Source organism: Numenius arquata, chromosome 6 (genome assembly GCF_964106895.1).
Source record: "Numenius arquata chromosome 6, bNumArq3.hap1.1, whole genome shotgun sequence".
In the NCBI taxonomy this organism is placed as follows: Eukaryota; Metazoa; Chordata; class Aves; order Charadriiformes; family Scolopacidae; genus Numenius; species Numenius arquata.
In genome coordinates this window covers 68,869,101-68,885,804 of record NC_133581.1, presented here as the reverse complement: position 1 = coordinate 68,885,804, position 16,704 = coordinate 68,869,101, and the positions used below count along the sequence as shown (strand labels likewise).

The 16,704-nt window shown below is 43.5% G+C and overlaps 1 protein-coding gene across 1 annotated transcript in view; it reads right to left on the bottom strand.

Moving 5' to 3' along the window:
- The window catches only part of MDGA2 (MAM domain containing glycosylphosphatidylinositol anchor 2), a 361,261-nt gene that overhangs the window by 20,677 nt on the left and 323,880 nt on the right, over positions 1-16,704 (bottom strand). The window contains exon 13 of the mRNA XM_074149599.1: positions 6,364-6,541. Within this exon, the coding sequence (XP_074005700.1) occupies positions 6,364-6,541 (178 nt within the window). The remainder of the gene's footprint in view (positions 1-6,363; positions 6,542-16,704) is intronic.

Sequence of the window (16,704 nt, the reverse complement as noted above, 5' to 3'; positions counted from 1 at the left end):
AGAGTCTTCTGGGACATAAACCCTCTTCTAGGAAGAATAAATATTTTAAAGAAATTTAAGAAGTTGACAAAGTAAGGTGACACGTGCTGTCCTGAAAAGCTTCCAGCTGGAGGAGCCACATTCAATGACCAGGACAGGGACCCACCAGTATCCCACCTCTCTGCATCCCACCTCTGCCTGCTCCCCACCCCATGGCAGGAGCAGCCCATGCTGACCCCTCACCCTGGGAGGCATCAAAAAGAAATCTGCCGGTATTGCAGAGACCCTTGAGATAACTTCGCTAAAAAAGTATTACTTCTGTCTGTTCTTTTATGGGTCTGTGCAATGCCCTGCATGACACGGCAGGACTATTGGGAACTGGGAAACTTTGAGGAAACTGATAAAACTGGCACTCTTGGCAAAATTATAAAAACCTCTACATCCATAATTCTTTAGTATTGAAGTTAATACCTCAATAGGATGAAACAGAATCAAAGTCAAACCTCAACAGTGCCTACAGTTATCTTAACCATGGGGACGGCTACCCAGGTTCAGGTCCAGAGTCACCTGTATGATGCTAAACACGGGAAACGGGGTTGGATGAGAAATTGGTCTGCGGTTTGTGCTACCTGTTTGCAGAAGGGTAAATTTGAGGAACGGATGACTTAGGAAACCGGGCTCTTATGCATGTGAGAAACAGAAGGATGCCAAGCTCAGAGTTGGAATTGCATGTTATTAACAGAAAATTTGAACTAAAATTTTATCTCCAAATAATGGGTACATCTGGTAAGGCTAGACTCCAGTACGAGTATTGCTCCACTTTTTCTTGCTGCACTTCCCATGCCATGTTTGCAGACATGAAGTCTTGGTTTGTGACCCTTACATAGCTCTGGATTCAATCTGAAGTTTTCAAAACAGCTCTAAATTAGCAACTCTGCCATTTTATCACTGAACCAAATGAACAGTGAGTTGCCCCACTGCAATCTTCTTAAGAAACTTAGTGATTATACTAGATAACCTCATAGCTTTTACCAAAAAATTACCTTTCATTCTCCGAGAAACATTCATTTTGTGAAAATCTTGAATGACTGAACTTGGAATTAGCTGAAATTGCTGAGAACTACATTTACTGATGCTTGATTTGTAACTAAACGTATGGACTTTTATGGAAACTATCATCAGTGTGTAACCTTGAGTCATCCTATTCAGATTGTTCACCACAGAGCAAAAAAAAAGGCTTCTTGCCAAACTTGAGTTCACACTGACTGACAAAAGCAGAAAAACAAATTAAAGCAGTTAGGCTGAACTTATCTAACACCATAAAGTAAGAAAAAAACCCACCACAACCAAACAAAAACCCAGAAAGCCCATTTTTCAAAGTAATACGGCACATTGCTATAAGACAATGTGTGATGGCTCTAACTCTTACCGCAGGAAGGGAAGGATGCTGCCTGTGCGACACACGGGTGGCAAGTTAAATTAGCCATAAAGGGAAATTAATGGATGACTGAGGCAGTAAAATTCCCAAGGCCGACTTTGAAATGTCTGGAAAAAAATCCGTGCACCTCAGAGGGTTATTGCTGCTCTGCTCATCCGACCCTGGCTCCTGCCGGGGAGGAAGGTTCTGCCGGCGGAGAATCTCAGGAGGAGAACAAAGTGTCACAAAAACGTTTGAGCTTGGTTAGAGCCAAGACGGATGATCCCTTAATCTTCCTGCCTTTCCTCTGGCAGGCAGAGAATAAAACCTGCTGGAATTTCAGTTTGTTGGATGATTTTACTTCTCAGTGAGCTTCTAAGTGAGCTGGATGGTTTTTGCGCTTCTACAGGGGGCAACTGCATTTATACAAGTTAAATTTCCCACAGATCCTTCCCAACACACTTGTTCAGCTCCCAAGTGAGGTGGCCTTCAGAGACTGAGACATTATGTCCGTCCTTTAAAAAAAAGAGCTGCAAACCAAGCTTTCTTAACTATGAAACCCATAAAGGGAGAGGCCAGTAGATGTTCATGTCCTGTGTTTTTTACCACCAGAAACTGGTTGCCTGTGGGAATTACAGCCAGCACTGAAAAGCTTTAATCAAGATCAGAAGTCCATAATGCCTCCAAGCACTTGGTTTGCAGAGGAGAAGCAATATTGAGTAAATATTGGTACTCTACAAGGACAAGGCTTTCCTCCTCCCATAACAGCAATTGCCCTAACTTACTATTTATACCACTGTGGAATACCGGAAATGGAAAAATAAATAAGTTTGTGTGAACTTAGAAATCCTACCATTTATGCCCTATTTGGTGCCAATTTTATTTTTCTGAGTCCCACTAATAATAATAATAACAAAAATAATAGCAATAATAACAACCACAATTATATACTCTTCTTCCATACAGATTCTGGGGACTGTCTAAGCCTCACATGAAAATATGGACTCCAAAGGCACAGGCCACCATCGTCTACCTGCCACTGTCACAAGGGGCTGACTCTACACACCAGTAGTAGTAACATCGGGTTGTTGCCTTTTTCCATAGAAGGGAGCCAAACTGTTTCTTTAAACACTGGATAACTCTAGAAATATTTAAACATAAGTGCGTATCTAAAGGAACGAGTGCTGAAGTTATAATTGGAGTAGCTGGAGAACTTTCCAGTCGGTTCGTATCAAACAGGCTGACACAGATTTATGTAAAGTGACGGAGATTATATTTACACTGTTACTGCGAGACATGTCTGGTTTGTGTCAGCCTACAAAACACTCATTAGTGCTATTAAAATTGCCCTGTTTATATTTATGTGGCAGACTGTGCTCGCGAGCAGAGTAACACGTGTATCTACCAAAGAATCTGTCAAGTGATGTTTGGCTGTAATCACCAATGTCGCTCCTACTGTGATGATCGCTCTTTTCTCCCGTCCTTTCAGCGCGCAGAGGAGACAATAACTCATGGCAGGCGAGGGGTTTCCCTAAGAAATGCTTCTGGCACAGGTAAGTTTTTGATTCATGGGACTGGATAATGCAGAGTTTTTACTTAGTATTTGTAACTCCTGCTTGGGATGGCAGGGCATACTGTAAAGAGCTCCTTACTGAGGTTTTCCTGCTTTAAGTCTCCTTATTTTGGACATTCAGATGGCTACCAGCAGGCTAGCACACTGGGAGCGTTTATTATTAGCAATTTCCATGTTAATCTCCAGTTGTGGGTCTTAATTTAAAAGGTGATGTGCTCTGCATCATGGGCACAGGAGTGTGACCCAATAAAAATGACTGCACAGGTAGGATTAATGTGGCTTAACTTTAGCGATCTCAAAGTTAGACACCTCGCCTAAGAGTGTCATTGGAGCGTCTCTACAGCCACAGGAGAGAGATGGGCATGTCCAGAGGGTGATTCGTCCCCTGGGAGATATCTGGAGAAACCTTCTCCTCTCTAGTAAGGCAGCAAACGCAGCCAATACGCTAAAAATGTCATGTTAAGCCTTAAACACTTCATAAATATTCTAGAGAAATCTCTTCTGCATGGTACCTACCCAAGACTGTCCTGCTACAGAAGACAAGCTTAAGCTGTCAAAGTAAAACCGAGACAGTGCATGGCCTATCTATCCTCTCTTTGCACAAAAATAAAACTCAACTGTAAAAGTTAATGCATTTCTTAAAGGCAAAAGCCACTGCTACTGTTTTTAGCTACTCTAACTACGACGTGTCTGATCTGCTTTTCACACTGGCCACATTTCTTCAAAATGGGGTGAAATCCCATTAGCCTGCATAAAGTTTTTAAAAAATAAGGCAAAACATGTTTGCAATGGGAATCCTCACCAGCAACACAAATACATCGCTGCATTTCAGACCTAAGAAAAAAACTTTTTTACTCTAAGGGTGATCGAGCACCAAGTTGTCCAGAGAGGTTGTGAAGTCTCCATCCTTGGAGATATTCAAGACCTGAAAGGACATGGTCCCGGGTCCTGGTCCTCCAAAAAGAATATTCCTAAAGTGGTGGGATGAGAAAGATGGGCTGACACTGCTAGAGGCCAGTGTGCTCCTGGAGTCCTGATCAAAATTGAACACGCACACACACACACAAAACCCCACTGAAAATATGAAAATTAAAATGTTTTCCTCCTTGCCTGAGGTCTCACAATTAAGAAAAAAAAATGTAATGGGAGAAAAATGTAAAAAATTATCTTAGTTCTTCTGTTAAGAAACATTCGCATGATGCCTTCTATTTTCTGGGTACTGCTTATAATTATTTTTTGCACTGATGCAGGCCTGCTGCTGTGCGTCCTGCCAGCCCATTAACTGCTTTTCGAAGATTCCAGCATTTCAGATTATAAGTATCGGATTTGCACTATAATAGTGTATGTGATATCATTATTTTACAGTTGAGGCTATAACATCCTTAAAATTAGCCTGGTAATAGTTTGCTGACACTATAGTCATTGGATGAATGCCGGGATAAAAATGCGCATTTTAAGCACACAAAAGAAGCCTCGGTGGTTCCGGGATCCCTCTTCCAAGGGAAGTCACTTTGGGTTTATCTTATTGATAGGAGCATCTGGCTCATGGTTTCCGAAGCTGTGAATTTGTCAGCACCAGAGTAATCACCCCGCGTCGTGCTTCGAAAGCATCCCTCCATCTGGGGCACGAGGCAACGGCTTCCTCCCTCCTGGGGGGCTGGATTTTGCCTTGGCACCTCATCAGCACCTTTGAAACGGGATGTTGTTCACATCTGTGCTAATGGCAGATTCCAGGAGAAAAAAAATTGCAGCAGACAAAATCTGCCTTTCTTTTTATGCTTCATGGGAACATTCTTCCTGCCAGCCAGGGGCTAGAAATGTAAATCACATAATGTTTCATTAAAACCTCCAACTCAGCGCAGTTCTGAGCCAGAGCCGAGACCTCAATCAACCTCCCGAGACTTGCCAGGGTACTATCGCCACCAAAAAAAAGAGCAGTAGTGACTGAGTGACCCAAGGGGAGGTTTTTTCCTCCTTATAGGAGCACTGGTCAGTATTCAAGTCATGGGAGAAATTTCGAGGGCAGCGGCTGTGAGGATGCTAATTTTTTTTTTTTAGATTTGTTCACTACTTTAAAATATCTGATAATGACTTTTGAAAGTAATTCTTGATGTGTAGGTTGCTTTTGGGCCTTCTGCTGCGCATGGTTTCCTGCTTGGGGCGCTCCTAGGTATCTGCATAGCACTACTTGCTGTTGGATCCAGCTCCCGGAGCAATTGAACCTCCGTGGCTACCTCTGCCTTGACCTGTGAGTCACCTGGCTTTTGTCCTGCAGGACTACCAGGGTTCTTCATGGCAGAGTCACAGAATGGTTTGGGTTGAAAGGGAGCTTTAAAAGTCATCTAGTCCAACCCCCCTGCCATAAGCAGGGACATCTTCAACTAGATCAGGTTGGTCAGAGCCCTGTCCAACCTGACCTGGAATATTTCCAGGGATGGGGCACCTCCCACCTCTCTGGGCAACCTGGGACTGTGTCTCACCACCCTGAGTCTGAATCCACCTCTTTCAGTTTAAAGCCATTACCCCTTGTCCTACCACAACAGGCCCTGCTAAAAAGTCTGTCCTCAGATGATAAACTCATACTTTCATGATTCCATCTCTACAAATCTCTCCCCCTGGCACACATATCCCTTTTTCAATTATAAAAACTTTCTGCTCTGCACATCAGGTTCCCATCACAAACCGCACAATGACATCTTTAGTAGAGCCATCTTCTCTCCAAGGTACCTCTTGTCTATTCATTGCAATTTTTTACAGAAGAAAAACAAAAAAAAAGTAATTCAGTTATTCATTAAATAAATACCTCAAGAAAGATATTTTTGAGGGATTTCTCAGAGCTCTAGGAACTAATTCCTGGCAACGCTGGGGGACTGAGTGGAAGGATGTAAGAATACTGTAGTTTTCTTGTTAGATTAAGGTGGACAAATCTTTGTCACGGCATGACCTTTTAGAGGAAATGTATAAATGCCCTTTTCCACTTGCACAGTACTAGAAATGACAGATTTTTTTTTTTTTAAAAATCATTCACATTCAAATAAAAACTTCTCAAAAGGTGCTCATTCTGGGGGGTATTTTGATGATACAAAACATTGATTTGGCACCTTCAGATTACTACTCGATTTGTAGATTTTTCTTCAAAACTCATTGCTCTTCCAAGTGTTTAAAATAAGAACAAACTCTTGGAATGAGCTATTTCATGAAGCTAACGTTATTCTTTTTTTTTCTTTATTTCTACCTACCTGCCTGGAAGCCCACACTCACCCCTCACAGCATTATTTCCAGGACTGGTAACCAGTTCTCCCAGTGCAACCCAGTACAGCCATACTCTGTACAGCAAACCGAATGGTGCAGAATGTACCGCAACGCGTTTCCTCATATGTGAAGGTCTTCTTACCACTATACTTGATGACCCGAATAGTTGAGTCCCCCTCCCCAAATCTGGTGATGGGCGTTAGACGGACTTCATACGCCTCTGGCTTGATCAGCTCAGTTAGGTTGTAGGTAATTAATTCTCCCTTTTGAATATTTCCATTCACTGTAATTTCCTGCTCCCACCAACGCTGTTGTCCAGCCTAAAATCAAAAAAAGGATGCAAATGTCAGAGCTTTTGGGATAGATGACATCTTCACTTCAGAAATGGCACATTTGTGCTACCCCAACTTTTTGTGCCTCCTCCAACCTTCAAACGACCCAGGAGGATTAGGGATACAGCAAGAACGTGGACCTGAGGTAACCTGCTACTGAGCATTCCTGTAACAAAAATATGAGATCACAGATTGCAAACCCATTTATCAAGAGCCGTCTGCCTGCCCTCCTCTGCCCGCACAGGTCCCGGACCAAACACCGGGCAGCCCAAAACTGTACAGCTCTCAGACATCTGCTACATGAAGGAAAAGCCGTGATAATTCAGTTCCTGAGGATTTCTGATGCCCACCAGATGGAGACCACAGCAGGGGATGAAGTGCTTGGGTTGGGATGGCGTGTAAGCACCCAAGCATCCAAACAGATGTTTCAAAAATCTCACTGAGATCTTCCACCTTTAGGAACCTGAATTTGTTTCATAGAATCATAGAACTGTTTTGGTCGGAAGGAACCTGTAAGATCATCGAGTCCAACCATCAACCCAACACCATGCCTACCCATCTTTTAATTACCTCCAGGGATGGTGACTCCACCACTGCCCTGGGAAGTCAGTTCCAAGGTTTAATAACCCTTTCCATCAAGAAATTTTTCCTAATATCCAATCTGAACCTCCCCTGGTGCAACTTGAGGCCGTTTCCTCTTGTTCTATTGTCTGTTCCTTGGGAGAAGAGACCGACTCCCCCTGGCTACACCCTCCTTTCAGGGAGTTGTAGAGAGCGAGAAGGTCTACCCTCAGCCTCCTTTTCTCCAGGCTGAGAAAAGAGATCTTTGCAGACCTCTGTTTCAAACCCACTTGTTAATATTAAATGACGTTTTTCTTACTTAAAAAAAAAAAAAAAAGCTGTTCATTTCAGTTCATGTTACCAGCTTACTAAGGCTGAATTTACTAGCTCCCAGATGCTATCCTTTCAAACCTCACCAGGTAAATTGGCTCCTTGTGTCTAGTAGCCCCATCCTCCCCGTGATTTTAAAATAATCGTGGCTAACAGCAGTGACAGACGTGTTTTCTGCCCCCGTGCACATCAGGCTGGGGCGGCTGCATCTCGGCGAGCTGGGCACTGCCTCCTCATTAGAGGCAATGAGGTTTCACAGCTGTCATTTGGGCCATCATTTGAAGCCAATAAGAGCATGCTGAAGAACCGAGAGGCAGTTTGATTTCCAAGCACTTACCACTTTTGTTGATGAGCGAGAAAGAAATAGGCTGGCCATTAACAGCCTTAGTGCATAATTATCAGCAATCCTTGTAGTCTCAAAGATGGATGGATTTCAGAGAACAATGAAAGTCAATATGAGCAAACAAGAGGCTTTTTTATTAAAAAAAAAAAGGCAAAGCATAGATTTTTGCGCTTTATAGACTGTATTTTCAACATCAAAATCCATAGTCTCTTTTATTTATTTGCCTTACCAAGAAATGAAAAGAAAAAAAAAATCTAATTAAGAAGAAGGCATCACACGAAGGGAGTGCCACATTGTCTCTAATATTAACCAGTTTATAGATAAGCAGAAATCATACACATTTTGGGCAGCAGAGTGGCTTGACATTGCAATATTCCTTGCAGATACTCTGCCTTATTATAGACACTCTCTGCAGGAAACAAAGGAAAAATCATTAAATATTTACCACGCGTCCCAAGACAATGGTACAGGTGCAGCGACGCTAAAATGAGATGTTCCACTAAGCTTACTACACCTGATGTTCTTACCTATTACATGTTCACCAATACAGAGTTAATTGAGGACAGAAAAGCTGTTATTCCAAAACTAATTTGCTGACAAAATAAAGGTGTACATTGAAATTGCTGAAATCTAGTACTAAATCTACTGCATTTCATCCAAATAAACTACATTCGCAGCAATATTAACAGACTCCAAGCTTTAAATTCACAGCAGTGGGACAGAGATGTCAATACTTTTATTGTTAAAGTATGTTTTACACAAGCACAGCTCTATGCCTGTTAAATAAAACTCCAGTTGTGAAGCAAAAAAAGCAAGAGGAATTCTTAAGAAATTTGGGATGATGGACGTCAGTTTTTGCTGCCACCAAAATCAGCGTGTGTTTTACTGGGCTTTGAGCCTTCATAGGGCTTGAGTTAGACTAACACTGGGTGCATCTGAGCTGTTATTTCAGGGTTTCTGCCTTTGCCCATGCTGGATGAGCCCTGCGAGAGGCTCAGGTGGCTCCCCAGGGCTGGCCCCGCAGGGGTTAAGTCACACATGGGAGAAATGCTAGGGAAAACCATCTCAGATTCGGTTAGAAATGTAAAAACAAGTTACCGTAAGGAAAACCCACACTGCTGTCTGCCCAATGAGCAAGGCAGAGATACGCTGCTTAATACAAATTCTGGACGCGCAGAGGGTGGCAGAAAGCTGGTACTTGTACCAGAAAGCATTTGGATGGATGTGCGGGTGTGGAACAGGTAGGTGGAGGAGCCTGGACACACCAGTGTGTGGCCAGGAGCTGCGAGATGCTGAGCCTAGAGATGATGCAGCTCAGCACCTGCAGTGTCTGCCCCCACCAGCACCATGTGAGTGTCCACCCACAGCAGCATCACCACCTTCTTCCTCTTGCAAGTACTAAAATGACCCCCCATCATAGGATGACATTAATGAAATGTCCCCCAGCGCTTGGTACCCAGCCTGGAACTGAGGAGCATTCCTCTGTTTGTGGTTTGCCAAAGCCACCGCACTACAAAGAGTTATTAAAGGTAATAAAGATACTGAAAATATGTGCATTTATATTGTATCTTTAAAAGATCGGCCCAGTGGAGCTCATGAAAAATTTCAATTTGACAGGTTCTGTTAGATGCCAGCTCTTTCACAGCTCTTTGTACCTAAGTACTGAGATCAAAAAAACAGACGATAAAACCCAAGGTACAGATTGTTTAACAGAAATTCAGTCTTTTCTCTTTCTCTCCGCTTTAGATACCCATGAATAAGAACATGCCACGGACACCTGCTTCACCCAGGTTTTGCAGTGTGTCACTTTGATGTCCCAGAGCTCGTGAAGCAAACATCAGCACACATTAGGGATGATGAGTTCCTCCTGTCCTCTGCTCTGCCCAGCAGCAGCCCTGGTTTTATGCCACACACACCTCTCCTGCTCCCGTCTCACAGAAACCTTCCGGGCATCACTGAAATCTGAGTGCCCAGGAGAAAAGTGACAAACACTGTGTGTGGTCAATGCAACGTGTGGAAAAGTGCATGAAGGTGCAAGGACTATGTTCTTCTCCTGCACGCAAGGTACAACAGTCATTCAAGTCTCACCCACATTAAGCCATAGAATCATTGAATGGTTTGGATTGGAAGGGACCTTAAAGCCCACCCAGTGCCACCCCCTGCCCTGGGCAGGGACACCTCCCACCAGACCAGGTTGCTCCAAGCCCCCTCCAACCTGGCCTTGAACCCCTCCAGGGATGGGGCAGCCAGAGCTTCTCTGGGCAACCTGGGCCAGGCTCTCACCACCCTCACAGCCAAGAAGTTCTCCCCCAGATCTCATCTCCATCTCCCCTCTTTCAGTGTCAAACCCTTCCCCCTCCTCCTAGGGCTCCCCTCCCTGATCCAGAGTCCCTCCCCAGCTTTCCTGGAGCCCCTTTAGGTACCCTTTTCTACAACCACCCAAACAAAAGCAATAAAGAAGCTCCATTATTTTATTAATTCTCAAAGAAAAACAATTTGATTTTTCATTTCAGGATTATGCATCCTAAGCCAGTACTGGATATTGGTATTTCTCCATAGGAAGCCACACACGTCTTTTCGCCTTGCAATCAACACCAGCTCTGTTCTAATTCTCATTTTTACCATGGAAACCAGAAAAAAAAAGCCCCAAACATTACACAATTGACACTGGCTTTGACACAAAAAATCCCCTTGTCTAATTTTTCAGCTCTGCTGTTGAACAAATAAATGAAGAAAATATGTATCTGCACAGCTTTTGCTACGTTCAGCTTTCAAGCATCTCTTCCCATCAGGAATATAAGCCCTGCAGTTTTGTTGGAAGTGAGGTGGCTGCATGAAGACATCGACCCTGTGTCTGGGACATCCCTCTGGGAACCCTGCCGGCAACCAGCTGGAGGAACAAGGGTTTTCTAGCACTTTTTTAAAGGTCTACATGATGCTGAGGCACCTAACGCTAACATTGAAATGCCCAAGACACCCTAAAAATAGGATTTAGGTTTCTACAATGCCTTAGGGTGGTTCAAACTCCTAGCATGAAACTGAGGAGGCTCTGCAAAGCCAGACCCCACGTAAGAGACACCCAAAGCTCTTGGTAACTCACTGCTTGGCATTAAAGCATTGAGAAGAACCCAACCCCCCGCCCTTCCTCCTGCAGCACTGCCTCTCTGCATCCAAAGATCCAGGCATCTCCTCCTTGGATGGGAAGGAGACAAATCCACATCATCCACTTCCTCAAAATCACCTGTAGAGCCTCTCCCTTACATTCACGCTGTGTCTTTTTAGATTGAAAAAGTCAAGACTGATGCTTAAAAGAGAGATCACACAAGCAAACGCAACCGAAAAACATCTGCCTGCATGTCAATTCATGTGTCCAGAGCTTTAAAATTAGTAAGAATCAGGGTTTGCTTGAAAAATTAATTTTTGAAGGAGAAAAATTCTTAAAATCAAAGCTCTTTGCCTTATCAAGATAAGGATGAAATGTGTTTTGGTAAATTTACTTTGACCAAGTCGAAACAAGAGTTTTCCAATGTTTTTTGACTATTTGTAAAGTGCTGAGGAAAAATTCACATTAGTTTCTGGAGCATTTATTAGCATTATCATAGGCCTAACCTGTAATTAAATTAGCAGAGCATACCTACATTCAGTCAATCCAGAGCACAGAAGGCTTCACAGAGATTCACTTTTTCTTGGTTACCTTTGAATATTTAGAAATCTTTGTTCCTGAAAGCTAACAGAGAAGCAAAACTTATTTCCCTGACATCAGAGACAGGGGACTGTAAAAGTGTGGCGGCGTTTTATTGCAGCAGGATGAAACCATCTCCCCTCTGCTGTCAATGAAAGGGTATTTATTCTCTGCCTGATGTTGAGAAACACTATATTCTCTAAAAGACTCGAACATATAGATTTCTTGAGGAATTAATCCTATGGGATGATTAAATATTGATTGCCTATATGCACAGTTATGTTTATAAAAAATAAACACATCCTTAGTCCATTGTACTTGGCCTATTGATTTCAACCATAAATTTCTTCATTGACTCAAAAAGTCAGACAAGCATCTCTTTAATTAATGACAACTGAATGCATTGTAAATTCATCTACTGTATACTCCTATAAAAAACTGTGGCGGTCTTTAAAGTCATTTCTTTACAATTTATAACAGCAGCGACAATTGATTTCCTTAATAAATAAAAGAGTTTTCTTTAGCGGTTATATATATAAAATAGCACTGCTCAGTACATGGGCAAATGCTTCTTCTATCTACACACCGCAGAGGGAAAACTCCCATTTAGTGTTTGCTTTATTTCTGCTGTGGAAACCCAGTGGCTGCTCTTTTTTAACGAGTTTTCCCAGCAATATAATCACAGCTATCTGGTTTTGAATATAAACCTTGTCAGGTAGGTGGCTCTTGTGTCACCTTCACTTCAAAGGAGAGTTACGGCCCTGAAATGACTCACAGTGACAAATATCTTTAATTCAGGCAAGAAACCAACAAGCCCAGCTGCAAAGCTTGTTCTGACGCGCTTGTCATTAGTTTATTTTCCACGGTGCACCGTGTAATACTGCTCTTGATGACGTCTTTGCTTTTTTTAATAGTTTGACATGCAATAAGCGGAACTGCCAAAACCTGCCGTTTGTTTCCGTGCTGAGCTGGTACCTCCTGCAAATCACAGAATGGTTTGGGCTGGAAGGGACCTTAAAGACCATCTAGTTCCAAGCCCCTGCCCTGGGCAGGGACATCTCCCACTAGACCAGGTTGCTCAAAGAGACAGGGACCATGATGCCAAACCACCCTGGGTGAGGTGGGACACCGTTATGGGGCTGGAGATGTTCACTGGAGGAGCATGTGGCCACCCCTCCACCAGGCAGGACCAGCCCCCAGCGCTCAACCCTTCTTCACCAGGAGATGAGGTATATGGAAACAGCACGATAAAGCTCTGCTTTCCCTCTTTTCTGCCTGGAAAACAGAGTACCTAAAGCCCATTCAGCAGTGGGCCCAATCTTTCCCAATTAGGTGACTTCTAATCCATAAGAACAATCGCAGGCACGTAATTGACTTTCTTCTTGCAGGATTACATTAACAATCAGTCTGCATTTGCCCCTACTATTCATTTTACTTATTTTGTGTTTACCACATTGTGTAATTTGTTTTATGTGGTACACACAAAAGCCCCCCCCCCCGAAAATTCTTTCTTTCTTTTTTTTACTTTTTTAAGAAACTGAAAGTCCCCGAGCCTTTAGTAACTAGGAGCCTGGAGTCCAAAGATGTGGAATGTTACAGTTTTTATGGGCTACAAATTGATGGGTGATTGGTTCAGATGTCAGAAACATCTGTCCCTGAGCCAAATTTATGGCCTGGTATATGAAGAAGAAAGAGATGGGAACAATTTAAGGAAAGCTGGTATGCGAAAGCTGGAAGCAGGACGATCCAACAGTTAAGTCCTCTTTAAATATGCATTACATGGCAGGTTTTAAAGGCAGGGCAGAAAATGATAACCCAGAAGAGAGGGCATTTTTATCTGAGTAAAATCAAAATACAGCATAAATATTTCCTAAAAACTTGTTAATCGGAAGAAAAAATACACTGCCTTCTGTTTTTCCTTACAAATGAATGATAATAAAAACATCTTTTAAGATACAAATTACGACACTTCAGTCCATTTGCTAAGCAAACTGCACTTTGGGATATTTCATAGCTGGAAGGTTGCTGTTTCTTTGCTTTTTAACAGCCTCACACACAGGGACGAAGAGCAAATTCTGTATTTATAACCGGTATGACTTTCTTTAACCAGAAAGGCAATAAAATTTATTCCCGATCACTTTTTTTCCTTTGGGGCGAATGGGATGCACGCCCGCACATACGCGGGTATGGGAACTGCAGCCAGCGACCATCCAACCCTCACAGAAACCCCTTTCACGAGCACAACAATACGGATTTGAATGCGTCTGACCCTGGACGCCGCTGAGTGAAAAACCAAAGTTAAAAATACAATAAAGCCACAGGGCGACCAGGAGGACGCGCACAGAGAAGTGACCTGCTCCGGGCTCTTTGAAGAGACTTTCTCATTATCAACCGACTGGGACCGCAGACATCTGTAGACCCAAAATAAAGGAAAGGTAGGAACTTTAATCTTTCAAATAACAAGCTTGAACAAGTTACTCTCTGGTTTACAGGTACTGGTTGACTTTTTTATTGCTTCTTTAAAGTGGAGCCATTTGTTTTCTAGGTCACGGTGGCTGCAGCGCTGCCGGGGGTGTAGGGAACGTGGCTATCGCCTGCTGAGGAGCAGAGCAGCCACCACGGAGATCGGAGCTACAGACCCTTCGTGTCTGCTTCAGGAAAGTCTCACTTGATTTCCTGCTGCTGGCAGTAAATATTAGACGGATTTGGAAGCACTTGCTCATTGCTGCTGAAATGTTTGTTCAACTTGGGATTCAATAACTGTTATCACGGCCAGGTTGGATGGGGCTTTGAGCAACCTGGTCTAGTGGGAGGTGTCCCTGCCCAGGGCAGGGGTTGGAACGAGATGATCTTGAAGGTCCTTTCCAAACCAAACCATTCTATGATTCTATGACCTGAATCTGTCTTTGGTGAAAAACAAACTATGGAAAGGAAACACCTCCCTGTGATGCCCAGACAGCACCAGAACTGCTCTGAGCAGTGACAGGCTGCCAGCATGGAGCTGCCCTGGGAGCTGCAGGTGAAGCCACTGCTGCCACCCCCTTGGGAGCTGGTATGGAAAAGCTCAAAAATATCCACAGTCACCCAGCCAAAACTGAATGTTTGCTCTCGCAGCAAGAGCTTGAAGGAGACGTCCAAAAGTGGGTTTGTTGTTTGGATAAACAATGTTTGGAACCATTTTTGTATTCACTTTGAAAACGTACAAGAAAACGTGAAGGCAACTCAACATTTGGTAGGATTTCACGGTCTTTTAGCGTGAAATTCTGAACTAGCCCGTGTTCCTAACCTGATGCGTGCTATGCTATATGAATTTGCTAATTTATTTCATGTACTTTAGGCTCCCCCTGTTACTGAACTCCACTTTATCATTGAATGAAATAAACTACAGGAGTCTTGGCCACCTCCAAAGGCTGACCAGGACACATGTACAAGGATGCTTTGAAACACAAAACCTTGGAAGAATCTGGGTCACTAATTCCAAAGCCAAATCCAAAGCCAAAAACATTAATGTCAGAATATTCTTCAGAGGGCCATTAATGAGACAGAAAAATGTTCCTTATGTGCAGACAACGTCTTGGCAGACCTCAGCACCTTCAGAAGCAAGTAGAGGATGACCAAATCTGTGCAGTCACCATGATGAAAGACACACAAGGTTGTTCTCATTCATCAGTTTGAGTCCAGAGCGGGAGAGTTACAAATGAAAGGCTGCGTGCAACAGTGACCCTGAGAAATGGAAATTCCCTGTGCTTTACACTGCTTTTTCCATAAATGCTACAGGCAGGAGGATTTATACTCTCCTGAGTCACACTGCGATAAAAAACAGGAGTTCTGATGGTGTCACACACGTCAATTTTATTGCTGATTATTTTGAATGCATCCACACTCCACGATTTAAACCAAAAAAAGTGACCACCAGTCTGACATTAATAATAGATGAAGTCTTGTACCCATCAGCTAACTCTGCTCTCGGTGCCAAAAGGGTCTTATAGATAAGAGGCTGCACCTCACACCGACCCTGTGCCCCATCAACACTTCAGGACTGGAAATCGCTTGCTCCCAGACCTGGCCACAGCACCCCAGTGCCACCTCCTCTGGGGCTGAGGTATGTTCTGTTCCAGGATTGAAGATCACCTGAGCCCTACAGTAAAGCCAATGTTCATATTGATGTTTAATATCAATTGTCTGTCTACTACTTTCTGTATTGTTTTGGATCTTTTCTTGCAACAAAGTTATCCACAGTTTGAATAAAAACATCAACACTACTAAGAAGACAAGTATAAAACTAATTTAAAATATCATTATCTTTCTGCTTGTGAAACTTGGTAACAAGAACGCACTCCAGGCTGTGACGTGTGGCCCTGATCTCCTGGCAGCCCAATGTCTACCTTCATTACTACCATAATCCACGAAGTGCTAACCCTGGCAGGTTCTATCATCCCATGTTTGGCCTGACCCACTGGAGATCACAGAATCACAGAATCTTCTTGGTTGGAAGGGACCTTTGAGATCATCGAGTCCAACCAACAAAAAAAACCAAAAAAACAACCCCACAAAACCAAAAACAACACAACACCAAAACCAAACGAAAACAAAAAAACACCCACAAGCCCACCCCACACCCACCCACAAACAGATGCAAACCAACAATCTCGGGCACTGGATCATGCCCTGAAGTGCCATGTCTACACGTTTCTTAAATACCTCCAGGGATGGTGACTCCACCACCTCCCTGGGCAGGCTGTTCCAGTGCCTGACCACCCTCTCAGTAAAGAGAAAATTCTTCCTAATACCTAATCTAAACCTCCCCTGCCTCAACTTCAGACCATTTCCTCTGGTCCTGTCATTATTCCCTTGGGAGAAGAGGCCAACACCCACCTCTCTACAACCTCCTTTCAGGTAGTTGTAGAGGGCAGTGAGGTCCCCCCTCAGCCTCCTCTTCTCCAAACTAAACAACCCCTGTTCCCTCAGCCTCTCCTCATATGACTTGTTCTCTAGACCCCTCACCAGCTTGGTGGCTTTCCTCTGGACACACTCCAGCACTTCAATGTCCTTCCTGTAGTGAGGGGCCCAGAATTGAACACAGCACTCGAGGTGAGGCCTCACCAGTGCCGAGATGGATCCTCTCTGCTCGCATTTTAATGGCAAAAGTGGAAACACCCGCCGACTGCACGTAGGCAGGATTTTGCTCTTGGTAAGGGTCACCATGCGCACTTCTCTAACATCTGGACTCCAATC